The sequence below is a fragment of the Trichogramma pretiosum genome, unplaced genomic scaffold (genome assembly GCF_000599845.2).
Source record: "Trichogramma pretiosum strain Unisexual culture from Peru unplaced genomic scaffold, Tpre_2.0 scaffold32, whole genome shotgun sequence".
Lineage (NCBI taxonomy): Eukaryota > Metazoa > Arthropoda > Insecta > Hymenoptera > Trichogrammatidae > Trichogramma > Trichogramma pretiosum.
Window position 1 is genome coordinate 825,157 of NW_019641641.1, and position 17,368 is coordinate 842,524.

At 38.5% G+C, this 17,368-nt stretch overlaps 3 protein-coding genes across 6 annotated transcripts; 1 reads left to right on the top strand and 2 right to left on the bottom strand.

Annotated features, from left to right (window-relative positions):
- Window positions 1–1,454: 1,454 nt before the first annotated feature.
- LOC106652449 lies at window positions 1,455–12,757 on the bottom strand. Of its 4 annotated transcripts, XM_014371409.2 has the most exons (11): window positions 8,954–9,613; window positions 6,816–7,016; window positions 5,244–5,492; window positions 4,729–4,841; window positions 4,207–4,322; window positions 4,043–4,121; window positions 3,667–3,806; window positions 3,400–3,534; window positions 3,098–3,320; window positions 2,792–2,837; window positions 2,183–2,271 (listed from the first exon to the last, which is right to left on the bottom strand). In XM_014371409.2, exons 2-10 carry the CDS (start codon window positions 6,924–6,926, stop codon window positions 2,798–2,800), a joined length of 1,206 nt encoding a protein of 401 aa, XP_014226895.1. In that variant the 5' UTR covers window positions 6,927–7,016; window positions 8,954–9,613; the 3' UTR covers window positions 2,183–2,271; window positions 2,792–2,797. The 4 variants fall into 4 exon arrangements, with proteins under 4 accessions (XP_014226894.1, XP_014226893.1, XP_023315442.1 ...); XM_014371408.2 differs by lacking the exons at window positions 2,792–2,837; window positions 8,954–9,613 and adding an exon at window positions 12,713–12,757 and having other exon boundaries at window positions 1,455–2,271; XM_014371407.2 differs by lacking the exon at window positions 2,792–2,837 and having other exon boundaries at window positions 1,455–2,271.
- Window positions 12,758–13,226: 469 nt separating this feature from the next.
- Window positions 13,227–14,768, top strand: LOC106652447 (tRNA (adenine(58)-N(1))-methyltransferase non-catalytic subunit TRM6). The gene has a single exon (XM_014371406.2). The coding sequence runs from the start codon at window positions 13,385–13,387 to the stop codon at window positions 14,753–14,755; it is 1,371 nt and encodes a 456-aa protein (XP_014226892.1). The 5' UTR covers window positions 13,227–13,384; the 3' UTR covers window positions 14,756–14,768.
- A 141-nt stretch (window positions 14,769–14,909) lies between these two features.
- Window positions 14,910–17,347, bottom strand: LOC106652373 (excitatory amino acid transporter 3-like). Its single transcript, XM_014371302.2, has 9 exons — window positions 16,966–17,347; window positions 16,691–16,907; window positions 16,584–16,626; window positions 16,468–16,516; window positions 16,045–16,225; window positions 15,738–15,971; window positions 15,476–15,667; window positions 15,117–15,251; window positions 14,910–15,039 (listed from the first exon to the last, which is right to left on the bottom strand). The coding sequence occupies exons 1-9, from the start codon at window positions 17,186–17,188 to the stop codon at window positions 14,910–14,912; spliced, it is 1,404 nt and encodes a 467-aa protein (XP_014226788.1). The 5' UTR covers window positions 17,189–17,347.
- Window positions 17,348–17,368: the final 21 nt, after the last annotated feature.

Consider the following 17,368-nt stretch of genomic DNA (forward strand, 5'->3'; position numbering starts at 1 on the left):
TAGTCCATGAAGGTCAAAAAGATTACGCATGCGAAAAATGCGAGAAAAAATTTGGACGAAAACCATATCTGCTTTTGCACCAGAAGACAGTGCACAATGATCCATAAAAACTATGCATGTGAAAAGTGCGTTAAGAAATTCGGAAGTAAATCCGATTTTTTTAATCACCAGATGACAGTTCACGAAGATGATCATTAAGATTTTGTGTACCTTCACCGAATTGGAATTGAAACCGAAAAACAGTCCATAAAATTCTCAAAAACTACCTATCGAACAATTCTCGATGTTTACAAAGATTACGTATGTGATAAATGCGCTTTTTTCTTATTACCTAAAATATGAGCAATTGCAGTCTTTAATAAAGACTTTTTGTGAATTATTTGTTGCTTCTACGAATTTCTCAAACTCTTTGCAGTACATGTATACAGAATAAGAAGGTGGTCACTTTGCGGGCCATTTATCATGTATTTTATGTATGTTTTAGAAAGTCAATATAAGTTTAATCCTTCGTTCAAGACAGACAATTTTCGAAATAAAATTGCGGGAAATTCGATCAAATTGAGCTCTTCTATGACAAATGCTTTCTTGTGTTACTTTTAAACCCGAACAGGCGATATTTTCTTTATCAGCGTTTTATTCACGAAGGATGCATGTTTCGATGATTAAATTTTTGTCAAACAATAGTATTATTTGTATTTGCTGTAAAAATTATGATTAAAGTAATTTAGATCAGTTTTCAAAATTCAAATAGAACGCAAAATACGACTAGAATGCAGCTACAATGGAACTTCCTAGTCCAAGTATTCAAAAATTCAGATACAAATGTGAATATTTATCAACGTCAAAAGTAATCAAATTTCAATATCGGTTAAATGAAATTCAATCAAAAAAGGTTAATATTAAAAAAATGTACCCAGTGGATATAAATTTGATATTTAATTTAATCATCTGTTAAACTACAATATACAATAATATGATATTTTTTACAATATTTTTCAAATTCAGTCTATTATTTGTTAGGTGTGCAATTGCATTGCGTTAAGTAATAAGTCCTCATCATTTTGAATCGTTAAATTTGTATATCCTCACATTACCACTCGACAGTATTGTATTTCGTTTATTTTTTTTATGTTAATTTGATGAGCTTCATGATATATAAGTAATTCATGTAAATACTCGTGAAAACTATGACTCTCTACTTAGTATGTAATATAATATTTATAAATTTTACAAGTATAAAAGCTTTTTACAATAAAACCTTATTATTAAAAATGCTACAAAAATTATTCATATGCGATGTATATATTTAATAAAGTTGTCAATAATTTTAGTTGATCTTCATTAATATTGGGTTGAAATCATATTACATGTTTAAATATTATTGCACGATTGCTAACATTAAATATTATTTACTATTTATTTAATGACTTCATAAACATACTGCAACTTGACCATTAAATTTTTTTAAGTTTTATTTCTCCGTTCCAACTACATCTAAAAATAAGTAACATAAAATGCTTTGAGTAGGTCAAATTTCTAAGATAATGACATTAATTATCGGAATCGTCAACTTTTTTGAGATTTTAAATGTACAAATGTTGATATAAACAATTTTTTCATTCAGTATTTGGAGAAATTAAGAAATTTTATTCGATTTTCTGAAAAATGGTGTGACGAATGGTTTATCGACTTTTAGGTATCCACTATCCATTAATAAGATATACACTACATTAATCGTACAGATACTGCTATTGACATTAAACCGGGGTCTTTTGTGCACGCAACAAACATTACTAGCCATTAATAACAAGCGTAAAACAGTACTTGTTAATTTTAAGTATAGTTTGCTTCAACTTATAAGATAAAAGAAATAAAGCACTGACTTTTCTTAGCCCTCTAGCATAGCTCATCGGATTTAGATAAATTAAGGAAATCATATAACTCGAATGCTCGCGATTAGAATATAATATGAAATGCTGTAACGATACTTTATATAATACAATACGGAGATTTTTCTTAGAATTATAAAAAATAAAAATAGACTAAAATTTTCTAAAAAGCAATGCATCGCATCACTTGGCAGAATAATGGGAGCCGAGATTGGACGAGGGTCCCCGATGATGGTGGTGTTGCTTGTTGTGTGGACCCGAGTAACGGCTGCCGGGTCGCGAATGAACGATAGCGTAGTGGTCGCTGTTGGTCGAGATCGAGCGCGTCGAGTTCATCGTCGAGCCTCCCGACGTGTAGCCTGGCTTTCCGTTCAGCGAGTACCTAGACATAACGACATTTTAAAATCGCTCAACTCTCTCTGCGCGAGCTCAAAAACATATACTTCCAAAGTTCAGACTCAATTTGAAAGTTTAATTTTCATGTTCGACTTTGATTTTTTTATCGCGCGTTCAATAATTCGTCTTTTATGGGAGTATATATTTTCGAGTACTCCATGTACGGCAAATGTCATAAGTAATATTAAAAGCATTGATGAACGCAGTAAATTTTCATTTTATGTTTTTTGTTTTAATATTACGAGCTATTTATATAATATTGTCGATATTAGTCAAGACAGAAACTGAAGATGATGAGCAGTGCATTTGTGCTTTTTGTTACGCATTATATAAATAAATTAATACAAACAACAAGAGCAATTATACGTGCGAAAGGCAAGAAGCAAATAAGTCGAATAATTTATAAGGAAAAAATTAAGTATGATCGGTTACGTGAAAAATGAAAGTGTCAAAATCGACACTCAAGTTATGTTGAAAGGTATATAAATAAAAAAACACAATCCTACCGTGCTCTAGGCGCGACCGCGGGCTACTTCTTGTGTACTGTACGTGCTACAAAAAAATACAAGTCCCGACAAAGTGAGCTTATAGAATACACAAAATAATAACTAATATCTAAGAAAATCAATAAAAATAACAACATCAACAACCATAACAACAACAGCTATTTCAACTACGTCTACGATAAAAACAAACAGTAATAAATCAGCCAGAAGAAAAGGCAAAAATCCTTCGTAAATATAATCGTGTGTAACCATTTTCATCTTAAAAAGTTGCAGCTGCGAGATCGTGAATGATTGAAGCGCGCTTACCTCGATCCGTATTGAGAGCCGTGCCAGCTTCGGTAAGGATCGTAATCTTCGATGATCGACGGCTCCTTCTCGATGATCTCGGTGCGCGCACAGCTGCACGTCATCGCCGAGCAAAGGAACACGTTGATGATGAACATGATGAGCAGCAAAATGCCCAGGGCTATCGCCAGCCAGAGCAGCCAGCTCGGGTGTATGATGCCGTCCTCGCACAGGGGCTGCAGCACTGTGGCAAAATTTTTCATCGTTAATATACCGAGAGACTCTTTTTTTAATTTTTTACGATCGAAAAATTGTGCACTTACTGGGAGTATCGCCGGGATTCAGCACGTATACGCTCGTACCGGCGTGCAACAAGGCCTCCTCTTCGCGGGGATTAGCTTGACCCTTGATGGCAAGTGCATTGTCGTCGCCGTCGCAAACGGGCTCGCCGCACGTTTCTGTCGATCAAAACATTACATCATTGCTATATAATATTGCATCGAGATGCCGTGGTATCGATGTTCACGTATCGATTACATTCTGCGATTTTCAACTGCGGGGTATCTAGCTCTAATGAACTTTGGTCTCACCTTTGCATAAAACTATTTCGCATTGGAGATGTAACTGCTTCTGCGTATCGGAAAAGCGAAACGCGGACAGTGTCGCCTCGGCAGTTCCTGCATGCCTGTCGTAAACGAATTTCGAGATGAATCTCGATTTATCCGGACATCTGCAAAATAAGCAAGACAACGCGTGAATTATCATATAGATGAAAAATGTCGTTTTTTATGACAGGCAACATTTTACTGCTGCACTTGATTTGAATATGTTTATTACTTTTGAATGTAATATTTTTTTCTTGGTTATACGATCGTTATAGTGCAATCAATGAGTGCATTCATTTAAATATTCGAATAGTTAAACTTGTTTTTTCGGAAACAGTGAAAAAAATGAAGTTTAGCTTACCCTCGTTCATCGACGATAGTTACGTTGTGATTGTCCGTATCGAACCCGAGACAAGATTTCACTTTGAAGCCGTATGTAACTGTTGTAATAACAGAAAAAGCATTATTAAAGGAAATCATATTGTTAATTGTGAAAAATCTATTTCGAAAAATTTGAATACTCACGGTCGACGGGTGAAATTTCGGCTCGAAGAGTGTAATTATGCCCAAAAATGGCCTCTTGTACTCGCCTATTGGTTGCACTATCCAAAAGTCGTAAGGACACCAAAGACGTCTCGTTCCTACATAGAAATAAATTAAAAAAAAAAGTACGCTCAATTGCAATAAAAATTTAGAATTTATATTAAAATAAAAAAAAAACTAAAACGTATTAAATATTTGCTGTTGCATCACAGCGATTTATGTTTTAAAGCATACTAATAAAAAAACTTTAAGCTCAAAAATGAAGAATATCTTTTAAATTATTCTTGACACAGGCGTTTACTTAGTCAATAAGCTTGCAGATTTCTTCAACTTATAGCATAATTTCATAATTTACTTGAAAGACATTCGATGAGTACATTATTTAATATAGTATTGGTTTCTGAATGCTATAGTCTAGCGATCCAATATTCTTTTGTATATTTTTTTTTATTTTGAAAAACAAAAGACACAAGACAAAAACAATAATAATCATAAAAAATTTACCTTGCATTTCTGTACTTGGTATTTCCACACGTTATCACGTAAAATTTGTCATCTGCGAGCTCTAGAGTTTTGTGTATTCTCACCGCCAACGAGATAGATCTCTCGTCTGTTCTCTAATGAAGAAAATACGATAAAAATATGTTAGTAAAAACATAAATATTACACATTCATGACTATGTTACCTGAATAATGAATTAATGTTATTCTATGAAAATATGATTTATTTTTACCGATGTAGAACGTTTCCGATTTAATAATCGAATGCGATCGAGGAAATTACAAAAGCATATCTGACTGAAATCGATTTGGCAATTCGGTTCGTGTCATTGAGCGGAAGTAAGCGGAAGTTTTAAAATTCACAAATCGAAGTAACGATCGGATAAAAAGAGATGGTGAGCGAAAAAAAAATTGTTGTCGCAATAGCGACTATATAAGAGCACAGGCCGCGTTGTACAAGCTCGTGTAATATCGTTACAAAAAGTGAATCATCCCGAGAAAATATTCAGGTGGCTTACGTTGTTAACGACGATGCCGCAGTACTCGGGTGAATCCGGTATGGCGAAAAGATCGATCTTGAGATTGATGGAGTTGGAGGCGTTGCCCGTGGCCATGCAGGGCGGCCTGCGGTAATCCTTGTTGTAGCCGCGCGAGTGCACCGTCCCCACGAAGCTCTGATTGAAGTTCACGCGGATGTTCATGAAGCCGGGCTTGCACATGGCTGTGACCGTCGGCTGGAACTCCGATTCCAGCAGCTGTGACTTTGTCTGCAAATGTATCACACACATACATTATATATACCCCGTGTATCAATAAAAGACTGCGTATTTCGTTCAAATATACCAGTTGCAGTCGATGTCATTGTAACATGTGACTATTATCTCAATATGCGTCGTTATTTACGAGTTAATCGAAACTCGCTATCGGGTCACGACATTATAACGTATTAGAAGATGTAGAGGAGCGAGAGAAAAACTGGTCGGAAACCGGCTTGTTTTATACATATGTAAGTATATAATACGCGTGAATGTTTGTAAGCAACGCAAATAACTTTCTCTTCAGCTGCGTGTGCAGGAGAGCAGAGACATGGGTTACGCAAATTGTGACTTCGTCGTGAATGTATATATGTATATAGGTTCACGATAACCTGCATGTACATATGTCTAAAAGCGACGACTGCTGCAGGGCCCATTTATGGACGTACGCCTCGAGGAAAACAGTTTCGCAGCAATGAAGCCGGCGCGTATATTATGCATTTATGTGTGGCAACGATATCGCATTCATGAAAATTAAACGAGAACAAATGTTTCGTACATTTTTCGTAGCTAGTCACGAGGCTTGGGCCGTTTTAGCAAATTGAGATAAGGATAAATGAAATCCAGTTTCTTTGATTAATTTATTGCATCGAATCATAGCCGAAAAGTAAATTAATAGAGCTCGTCGCGAATCGACTGGCTTTGAGTTATTCGGTTGAAAAGCGAAGAGAGCTTTCGATCGAGTCAATTATCACTATATAAAAAAAGATTCTAGGTGGATTCGCGAGAATGATTTCAACATGCAAAACGTATTTACGAGCGGAGGCGGCATTATAATACGCCTCGAGGCATTTTAGAAATGAGAAGAAAGAAAAAAACTTTCATGCAAAGTATGCGATTCCGCAGCGGAGATGCGTATTTATTCTTTTTTATAAGCACGAATTTGCTCGCACGCTCTTTTCTCTACTCGCTCATAATTAGTACACTAGTTGGCACAATGAACGCGCGCGACTTCGCAGTTAACCTTCGTTAGCTTAATACGTCGAGAAGGTGTCGCGAAGGTTTCGGCCTACCTCCAAGAGAGTCTCTTGATGAGTCTCTTGAATTGCGCTTGTGAAACACTGCGGCGTGTATGCATAAAGAAGTGTATCGAAGTATGCCGAAGAAATTAATTCTCGGATCCGAGAGCATACAGGCTACTTGGCAATTTTCGCAATTATTCGCTCGTTTTATTTGCTTTTATTTTAATGCCACTGGGATTAGAGAGGTCTGTTCGGTTGAAAATTACAAAATGTATATATACTCGTAGTTATAATAAGCGAAGATTCGACTTACCTCTTGAATTCCAAAAGCCACGAGAAATATGCAGCCGTATAGCAGCCATAATTTATCCAAGTTCAGCATCGTTATCCTCCAGGGTAACATTCTGTTCGTCATCGTCGCCATCCTGCTTCTCCTCGGCCCTTTTATCTCCTATTTCTTTTTCCCTTTGTCTCACTGACTCTGACTTCGGTCACAGTATCTCGACCATAAAACCTAAAAAATACAAATGAAAAATACATTCTCGCGTTAGTTGCGAGCATATGAATTATGATCCGTTCTCTTCTCTCCCTTTCGCTTTTTTAAAATCGCTCGTAAACGTCATTTTCGAAAGATATATTTTGAACGAAAAAGAAAAAAAAACACACGTGCGTTATTGTACGCTGTAAAGTTATTTTTAAAGCGTTGGTGATTGTGCTACAATAGCGACAAGCCATTCTTCATCTTTTCAAAAAATATATCGATTTGAATCCTTGAATCGATGTTTTTTTTAGTTTCCAGTTATTTCTAGCCATTAACAACGCCCTCCTTTTGTGCAAATTACGACTGTACGATAACAACTCGCCGTGAATAATATTATTTAAATGAGTATAACAGTGTTCCGAATACTTTTAAACTGTAGTACTGGTAAGACAGTTTCAAAGGAATAACGAATGAATGCAAAATTTGATCGCGACGACCTTCGTGAAATTCCAATCAACTCGCGGTATTCGTAACAAATAACTTTTACAGCGAAAGAAATCAATGGAACCTGTTGAATTGAAAGAAACAGCGCTAATGTATATGATGCGAATTAAGATAAAAGTAGGAAAAAGTACACGACTTTCATCGTGATGCTATCGAGGTGCATTGTTTTCTCTATTCACCGAGAGAAAGAGAAATGTCCAGTAATTGTATAAAATAAAAAGTAAACATTAGGCTAATGTTTGAATTGAATTTGAGAAATTTTCCACAAAATCGCCTTTCCAATTAAAGGAGTAGCAACGAAAAGAAAATCGATTAATAAACAAATGAATTAATCGAAGGTATATTTTTCATGAAACTAGGAGGCTCACAAGCGATCGGAATGCAGTTTTATCTCCGAAGCACCAACATTTACTCCAAAAAAAAAAAAAAACCACCCAAAGAACGGTAAAAATATTATAATTCTTCACAGCTTGAGATAGCCCCGAACGAGAGGAAGAACAGGCACGAAGAAAAAAAAGAAAGAGCCGCCTCGCGCGGAGAGCAGCAAAATACGTACAAGTTTTTAGCAAAAAAGGTATAATGGGTATGCGCGAAGATTCGAGATAAGGAGATTTTCGATGCGTAAATTCAACGTCATCCTCGCTGCAGCGCGCGGCTCTCGGTACGCGTTGCAGCCTGCTGCACGATCCGCGGTACATACGTACGTACACGCAGCAGTAGAGCAGGACGATGATTTTTATTTGGCGCGCCCCCTACACACTCGCACATATTCACCCACACATACGCACATATACATGTAGTTGGCGAGCGCATGTTATATACGTAGAGATACGCACACAAGGTATATATACAGGATAGTCGCGCATATACACGCATGATGCACATAGCCCGAGCTGCTCGAAAGAGAGAGAGACTGACAATAAGCTCGATTGTAGCTCTCTCTTTTTCCCTCTCTCAGTCCCTCTCAGACTTTTTCAGCTTGTCTATATAGATGTAGGCATGTACAAGACAATGTGTTGCAACGCGAGCGACATGCCAAGTTCAAGATCGGTATTCATACATACACAGGTACCGCGGTATATGTATGGGCTCGAGAGCTATATGGTCCATGCGAATCGGAGACTTTTCATACACGTACATCGGCTGCGATGTTGAAAAGTGGCAATTTAATGCGGCGTGACGCGCTGGCGCACTGGCCATGCAGAAAGGAGGCGTCAAGTAAACGCTTACGGTATAAGCCAAACGGTACGGAGGCTCGCGCCTTCTCCGATCTGCCTTTTAGCAAATATATATTATATACAATATACGGAACGATCCTCGCGATCCTCGGAGTTATTCGCTGGCGAGAGAGGAGAAGAGAGAGAGAGAGAGAGAGAGAAGCGATGCGTATCGCAATCGGCAGCTGCGAGCCAGCCACGCCGTGCCGTGTGCACCACCATGGTAAATGGTCCCGCACGATTACTCACCATTTAGAGGCTCGGGAATTTCGCTGTTGCAGCGGCAGCGAGAGAGAGAGAGAGACGTGCGTATACGTATATACGGGCGGCCGCCGAGAAAGAGGAGAACGAGAGAGAGAGAGAGAAGACGAGTCAAGGACTCGCCGATGTGATCCTCGTTGCTTTTATTTTCCGAGACGATGTCTGCGCGTCTGCGGCTCTGACAGGTCTTTCAGATTCGGAGTCGATTGTAAATTATACGAGACAGCAGCAGAGAGGCACCGATCACATTTTGTCACTGGACACAGCGCGAGGAACTCGAGTCCAAGCGAGCGAGCTCGTTATACAGGTATAACGAAAGACACCGCTTACACTAGCACTCTACGGTCGCGAAACAACAATGTGCAGCGCTGCTCGCGATCGCGAGACATGCAGAGGCCATAACGGCGATCTTGCGACTGGTGGCTGGCTGGCTGGCTCTCTGGTGCGCGCAGCTGCAGCGCGTGCTAACTGCGATCTCGTCTATGTATTTTGCTATGTATATTCGTGCACAACACACACACTTGCACACTCGTATGCACTTGGAGAAACAAAAACACACACAGGCGCGCACGAAAGTGTATAGTCCTTGCGGTGCTGCTGGCTCGACGGTGGCAGTGCGAATATATGTAGCGTGCAGGAGAGCGAACGCCGACTGGTGCGCCTCGAGGGCCTCGCGCTTCTATCTGGCATATAACACACAGAACAGAGCATAAGGCATGGGACGGGGAGAGAAGGCGCGCCGCGCGCGAATATACTACGACTACGGCTACGCGGTGGAGGAGCTCCCACCTCCAACCGATTTCTCCATTCCTCCGCGAGCCTGTGTTGCTGCTGCTGCTAAGCGCCTAGTATGCTATATCCTATATACCTGTACGGCGTTCCGTCCAGCTCTCGTGCGTCTCGCTACTGCACTCTACACGGCTGCCCCGTAGGCCCAGCTAAACCATATAATAGCCGCTCTGCTATTCGACTCGCTACCATACGTACCGCTGACACTCGCGCTAATCTCTTCCTCGCGGACGGTACTGCACGCGGGCCGGCCCTTAGTATATACCAGCGGCTCGCGTGCACTACAGCTGCGATACCGAACGCTTTTATTATTTGGCCAAATTGAGCCTCGTTAGCTGCAAGTCGGCGAGCCTGCTATTTTTACACACTACGTTCTTGGTGGCGTGACGATATTATATCATGGCCATGCGTCGTCCCCCGATCGTCGTCCTGCGCGACTTGTATATATTTTCGCTCCACGAGTAAGTGTGCAAGGATCGTCGACTGCAACGGCGGCGGCGGCGGCGGTTTATGGGTACCGTTACGGCCGCTCCGCGCACTGCACCGTGTATATATGCAGTACACATAAACGCGCGCATTCTTACGAAATACCGAGCTGATAAACGCTAGCGCGAGCTCGTTGCGCGCACGATATGTATATAATAGAGCGCAGCCATTGATGGCTCCCTTCCGGTGCAGCAGCCCGAGCCTCTATCCTTGTGCATCCACCTCGGCGCTTAACGTGAAAGTTTATAATTTGTGTAATCTCGACTCGAGCAACAACCAGCTCTTATCGGCTTCTCCGACTCGAGCGCCTAATCCCATATATATACGTACGACCAATTGATAACGTTTTCAATTTTCCCTGCCCTGGATAACGTTTCAATTATTCGTTCGCCTCGATTACCCTCGTCCTGCTGACACATTATCCAGCGAATCCGACGTACTCGAGTATACATATAGCTCGCAAAAAACACGCAGCGAAATTCAAACAAACGCGCGGTCGAGTCGAACAAATAAAAGAGTAAATAGAGTCTTGACAAAAAAAGCTCTCTTTTGTAGTACCGATCTCGCTGTCGGAATCGTTTCGTCGGACTGATCGTCGATTTAATCGCCGATCGATCAAGCCGACGAGAAAAATTACTAATGAAAAGTCGCTGTTTCACTCGACCAAGGTCCTTTTTGATTTCTATGTATAGCGATGCGTATACACTGCAGCAAATGCGACAACTGCCTGCGTTGCTATGTGGCGAGAAGAAGGAGCGATGGCAATCACGCGTGTCTCTCTCTCGCAGGCGCGCTATGCGACATCGTATAATATGCGCTCGCTCCGTGTGTACACAGTGTACAATTAACGAGAAGGCGGCTGCGCGCGAGCACGACCCATTTCGCAGTCGCTACTTATACTTAGCGACTGCCTTTTTTTGCATGTAAAAATGCGCACTTACAGCGCGCATCGATGATTGTCATATTTTTCGAGCGATCGCGAGCCGCTGCCGATAACGACTTTACTATACACTAGCCGCTAATTCGTATCCTCGTGAGCCATTGTGTGCGCGCGTGTGATTTCCGCCGAACGATTTCACGGCTGGTAAGCGCATCGCGTGTACTGCAATCTGCATCGTCAAATACATTGTATTTTTATCTAGTCTTATACTATTGGAACCTCCGGAGTAGAAGGATGAGCGAATAAATAAAATAATCTGCAGGAAGTCGGGGAAAGATTCAGTATAGACAAAATACCAAGTTGTAAGATTCGAAAAGGTTTCGGTCCGCTTTATATTTGCGCGTATAAAAACGAAAGAATACAAGCTAAAGGACAAAACGTCGTGGTTGAACAAAGTCGAGAGAGACTCGAGAGCGAGGCGTGACCGGAATTTCGAGCGGCACGTGAAAACAAATGGAGCGCTCGTTACGAAATACCTGCCGAGTGCTTCATTCGGAACTCGCAGACTATATATCGTAAATGTACACTCGCTCGCTGCGGAGTTGTGGATGTTGGAAAAAGTAGGCGATTGTCGCGCGGATGTACCAACACACAGTCGCTGCGCGAATATCTTACATAAGCGTCTTTTTCTCTTTTTTTTTTGCATTAACATATTTTGAATTATGGAGCGAGGATATGCGCCGCTGCTGGCGACAAGCAAGGTCGAATTGCGAGCAGCGACCCACGCGCGAATCGGAGACTCGGGCGTAGTTTGTGCAACTCGCGACGAATGCCATGACTCGGAAACGAGCGCCGGCGACGATCCTCGCGGATACATTCATAATTCATCAGGAGAGAGAGAATGGCTATATAATTAACTGACTCAGCTGAAACGTCTAATTCGCCGATCGCCATGAGCTTTACGCGAGCTTGTTTAGAAAGCGTCCTCCATGAGACTTGTACTTATCATCCTTTTTAACTTTGGCCTATCATTATGACAAATCACCGGTATTTATATAACTTTTTTAAAACTCCCAACTCCTGAATCAAATTACTTGTTTTTTAAATATTTTTGAAAACCTTAACGTTCTCGTGAATGGCGATTAGATCGTGTTTTTTACCACATTTGGAATGAAGCGCCGACTGTGAAGCAAGTTTGGTGAAAAAATGCTCGTCATTTTTTTTAGAATTTCGCAATGTCTTGTCTTAGCTGCACTGATGGACGTGCAACTATATTGCACTCAAATAACGTTTTTCTCATTTACTGTCATCATTCGCGAATGAACTAGTGCAGTAAATTCTAAAAACTCGCTTACAGCTCAACTTGTTACGTACATGGAATGTAAATATACATTTTACTTTAACAGTTTATGAACCTTATAACGAGTTTAACGCGATATTATTTTATTTTTGAAAAGAGAACTCGCACAATTTTTTATTTATTTAATGATTTACTGACAATATTCTAAAATTTAAACTCATTTGATTAACACATAAGACTTTCAAATGCGTTTTTCGTCGAGTATAATCTAAAATATCTTTCTAAATATTACCTTGAAATTCCTTCGGGTTGAAATGAATAGTTTGAGGCAATCGAAAAGTCCTAATGGTTATCAGCTAAAATTAGTCCTTCAGACAGAAAATTTATTGGTAGTCATATAGTGGCCACTGTGACGCTCCGATATGAATTGAGTAAATTTCGTTACTGAACAAAGAATTTTTCCGATTAAGCTCTTTTTTACAATTGGTAATTAAATGCCCCAACGTCAGGACCCACAACAATCTTAATGATACAATAAACGTTAAAATAAAAAAAATGTTTAAAAAGTAGAATCAATATATTTCTTATTAATAAATATACTTACAACTAAAGGTATATAAATCCATTAACTTCTACTTTTAGACTCGAGTAAAAAAAACACAGGTCAAATTCGTCATCTTCAAACCTTGGAAGTGTAAACCACATTAAAAACTATCATTTCGTAGATTGCCCGCATTCGAGTCTCCTAATGTAGATGGCGACACCACCTTCTGCGGTTATCCAAATTCATGGTGGACTTGCTTGACGTCTGCCAGTTGCCACAGTGTTGGTGAACGTGCAGCGTCTACCGACTGTCGAGTCGTTGTAAACTTAAGCACGTGTGGTGTATGTGTATTATTTTCATTAACCTCAAAATTAGTTATTGTCAGTTTCACTTGTTTTTCGTGCCAGTTTTGCAACAATCATGAAGGAGTTAGCAGGACCTAATTACACAGTGACAGTGGGAAGCCATGTCATCATTCAAAAGTTAAATTTTAAAAAAGTTTATCGAGTTACGGAAACCGGCTCGTTAGCTTTAGGCAGAGAAGAAATCAAGATGAATGCTATCATTGGCAAACCGTACTGGAGTACTTTCAAAATTATTGAAGAAGATAAACAATTTAAAAAGGCAAAAAGGACGGTGTGCTACTTGGAACTTGCAGAAAAATCAGATTCCCTTCATGATTTGAAAAATGCCATAGAAAGTGGTAGAGATAATAGATCGATTAATGATGATGGCAAGTCACAAAAGCTTTCGAAATGTGACATCCTCGAATTGAAAGACGCCGGCAAATCCGGACGAGAAATTGTTAGCTCCTTGATTGAAAATAATGCATCGTTTGCAGAAAAAACAGAATACTCACAAGAAAAATATATTAAGAAAAAAGAAAAAAAGTATTGTCAATTTTTGTCTGTTCATAGGCCCACATTAGCTGCTCTTCAAGAAATATATCAAAGGCAAGATCCACAAAAAATTTACCATCTCCGAATGGATACACTAGCCCAGATTTTTTCATACTGCAATATCCAGGCTGATGGTATGTACATGTTATATGACAGTGGAACAGCTGGTCTTGTACCTGCTGGTATGTTATCAAGAATCGGTCAGAACACATCTGGTAATTTAATTTATCTTCATTCTGGAGATCATCTTCCGCAAATGCCAATTATCAGAGCCATGAATTTTCCTCAAGAACAGTCTGACAGAATGACGACAGTGAGCATATTTGACTTTTTAAGAACTTTTGGAAATAATGAATCCAAAAATCCTATTGTGATAAATGATACAATTCATGAAAATTGTAGTAACGGTAACAATGAAGTTGAAATGACTGAAACACCAATATTGAAAAGTGAAAATAAAGTTGAAAGTGAACAAGACAAAGTTAATACGGAAAACATCAATGATTTGAAAAGAAAAAATGAGGATAATTTATCAAGTGAAGAACCAGTTTTGAAAAAATCTAAAAAAATTCTTGACTTAGAGCAATCTATGGATCTTATATCAAAATCCAAAGCTGATAGTTTGGTTGTTATTGCCAAAGAACATCCATTGAACATTGTAACTAAACTATTACCATTTGTCAAGTCTTCAAGACCTTTTATAATTTATCATGCTAGTCGAGAACCATTGCAAGAAACATACATTGCTTTGAAACAAAATAGCAGTACTATTAATTTAAGATTATTTTCAAGCTTTTTGCGCTCCTATCAAGTTTTAGAAGAAAGGACACATCCAGAAATAAACACAAATAATTGTGGAGGGTACATATTAACTGGTTACACTATAAGCTAGATATATTTTTAGAAATATAAATACTTTTAATCTATTGTAAATTTGTAATAATATTCTCTTACTGGTAAGAGATTTATCAAATAATTTTTGTATCTAACTTTTTTGATACATTGCATTGTTGTAAAATAAAAATTATTCAAATTAATAATAATTTTTAAGAAATTATTTCATCAAAATCTTGGAAGGCATGCTCTGCATCTATCTTCTCTTTTCTGATCAAACGACTGATGATTGCTGATCCTAGACTGTCAGCTATAATATTTACCATAGTTCTAAACCGATCGCTACAAAATAGTTTATAATTATTTTTTCATATTTTAAAAATAGTAGGAAATTATTTAATATTAAAAAAGCACTCTACATGAAGCTATCAACTGCAATTATGAGTGCAACATCTTCAGCAGGTATTCCATAAGCATTTAATACCATAATTAGCATTGGATAACCACCACTAGGTATTCCTGCAGCACCAATACATGACAATGTGCAAGTAATACTAAAAATGAAATAAAATTATTTGTATTAATCGTGTTTTCTGAAATTATTGACAATAATTTTCTAAAGTAGTTTTTCTACGTTTAAGGAATGACGATAAAACGTCAAGTGGGAAAATTTTCGAGAAAATCGTTACTTAAAAATTTCAAAAAATGCTTTCCAACATTTGTCAAGAGTTCGATACACTTGTAACATTAATAAAAAATTAATTTTGACGATGCATACCTGACGGCTGCAGTTTGAATTAGCGATAAATGAAACCCTCTCATCTGCATGATGAAAATAGCACCAACGGTCTCGTATAAAGCTATGCCATCCAAGTTTATGGAAGCACCGATCGGAGCAACGAAGCGCGAGACTTTCGGATCGACTCCAAGTTTGTCCAAGCATCTTATTGTAGTAGGAACCGTCGCAGTGCTGAAAAATGACATTTTCATCAACATAATATTACATATGGGTCATTATTCTCCTAAACTATGACGTATACCTCGAAGAAGTACCAAAGGCCGTAACGAGGGCCGGGCCAAGGTTCTTTATAATTTTGTAAGGCCAGCGCGCCATCCAGATGAAGTAAATCAGCGGCAAAAGTAGCAGGGCCTGTATGGCGAGGCCCAGCAGGACCGTCGCCACGAACACGAGCAACCGCGTCAATTCCGTTTGAGTTTCTTCGGTGCGTAACAATTTGCTCGAGATCAGGAACACAACGGCGATTGGTGCGCTTCTGCAAGACGTTGGCCGATTTTTCATTTATGCTCCGCTTTTTGTCGGACGAGATGAAAATTTATTGAACATACTTGATGACGGCATCGACGATTTCGCCTGTGGCGGCCGCTAAGCTTTGGAAGAAGTTTTGCAAGGGTAGCTTTTGTTCGGCCGGCATTTTGCTCAAGGCCAATCCGAATACTAAGCTGAAGAATACCAAACCCAAGACATTCGTGCCCGATGTATATTCGTGAGATATGGGCAAATCGTATACTGCAATGCCGTTTTTATAATAATAAATATAACATAAGAATTTAAAATTCAAACAATTTTCAATTCTATGGGATTTATTATGTCCATCCTTTGTAATAAATTTGAATTTTCAGATTGCCATAATAAAAGCTCATAAATATTTTACGTGTTTGGTAAAAAATGCAATTATTTATTTTTTATTCTGAAAGTTGCGAATTGCAGATGGCAATAAAAAAATTCAAAAATTCATGTAACTATTTTACCATTTTGATCAGTTGTGTTTTTCTTGAGATCAATCAAAACTGTTTGAAACTGAATGAAATAATAAACTTTTAGCTGTGATTTTCGGTTGTCAGAATTTCTACAGATCGATACTCACTTGATATAAGCACGCTTGAATTAAATTTTCTGGTAACAAATTTCTAAAAAAAATTAAGTTCTCATATCAGTGTAAAAAATTAATTTTAGGTATTCAGTCAAAAGGACCTTGCCAAATCAAGAAATGCATCCGCAGTTGTAAAATTGACCCGGACGAACGAATTTTCTTGCTCTTCGTCATCGTCCGTATAATCAAAGTTGCCCAGGTAATCGATTTCGGAGCCCCATTCACCCGGCCGAATTGACAAAGTTAAAGTAATGCTCAGAAGTATTCCTACTGTGGAGGTGACGATGTAATAGAGCAATGTTTTTGAGCCAATTTTCCCTGCAATTATAGTACGTTTTTTTTTAACAGATAATATACACTTTAATTTCATGCATACCTCCGGATTGTTCCAAATTTGAACTTGCACTTATGATACTCGATAAAACCAGTGGTAATATAAGACAATTGACAATTCTTAAAAAAAGTTCCCCAGGAAATAGTAAATACATCATATTTCGTTCCGTCCAAGGTTGTGCTGTAAACATTTTGAGCGTGAATCCCAGAACAACACCAGTACTAACTCCGATTAAAATTTGAATGGATGCTCCTAATTTCCACATTGTTTACACTTTTTAATTAAATAATAAAACAACCTTTTGCTTCAATTAAAATTTATAGCAAGATTTAAAGGCGCACTTAACTTCAGTAATACTACTTAAAATTACAACGATTTCATCTATCAATTAGTACTAGCGTTTTAAAATAATTTTTTGTTAACACATTAGAGTTCTAGACAATTA

What these genes read in the sequence shown, in the direction of transcription:
- LOC106652449 (XM_014371408.2), bottom strand. Translation starts at nt 6,926, where the DNA reads ATGGCGACGATGACGAACAGAATGTTACCCTGGAGGATAACGATGCTG. An exon ending in ACCAAGTACAGAAATGCAAG is followed by an intron (nt 4,323 to 4,728) that starts GTAAATTTTTTA and finishes ATTTCTATGTAG; the next exon opens with GAACGAGACGTCTTTGGTGT. An exon ending in CGAAATTTCACCCGTCGACC is followed by an intron (nt 4,122 to 4,206) that starts GTGAGTATTCAA and finishes TTATTACAACAG; the next exon opens with TTACATACGGCTTCAAAGTG.
- LOC106652447 (XM_014371406.2), top strand. Translation starts at nt 13,385, where the DNA reads ATGAAGGAGTTAGCAGGACCTAATTACACAGTGACAGTGGGAAGCCAT.
- LOC106652373 (XM_014371302.2), bottom strand. Translation starts at nt 17,188, where the DNA reads ATGTGGAAATTAGGAGCATCCATTCAAATTTTAATCGGAGTTAGTACT. An exon ending in AAACACAACTGATCAAAATG is followed by an intron (nt 16,226 to 16,467) that starts GTAAAATAGTTA and finishes ACGGCATTGCAG; the next exon opens with TATACGATTTGCCCATATCT. An exon ending in GCCTTTGGTACTTCTTCGAG is followed by an intron (nt 15,668 to 15,737) that starts GTATACGTCATA and finishes GTCATTTTTCAG; the next exon opens with CACTGCGACGGTTCCTACTA.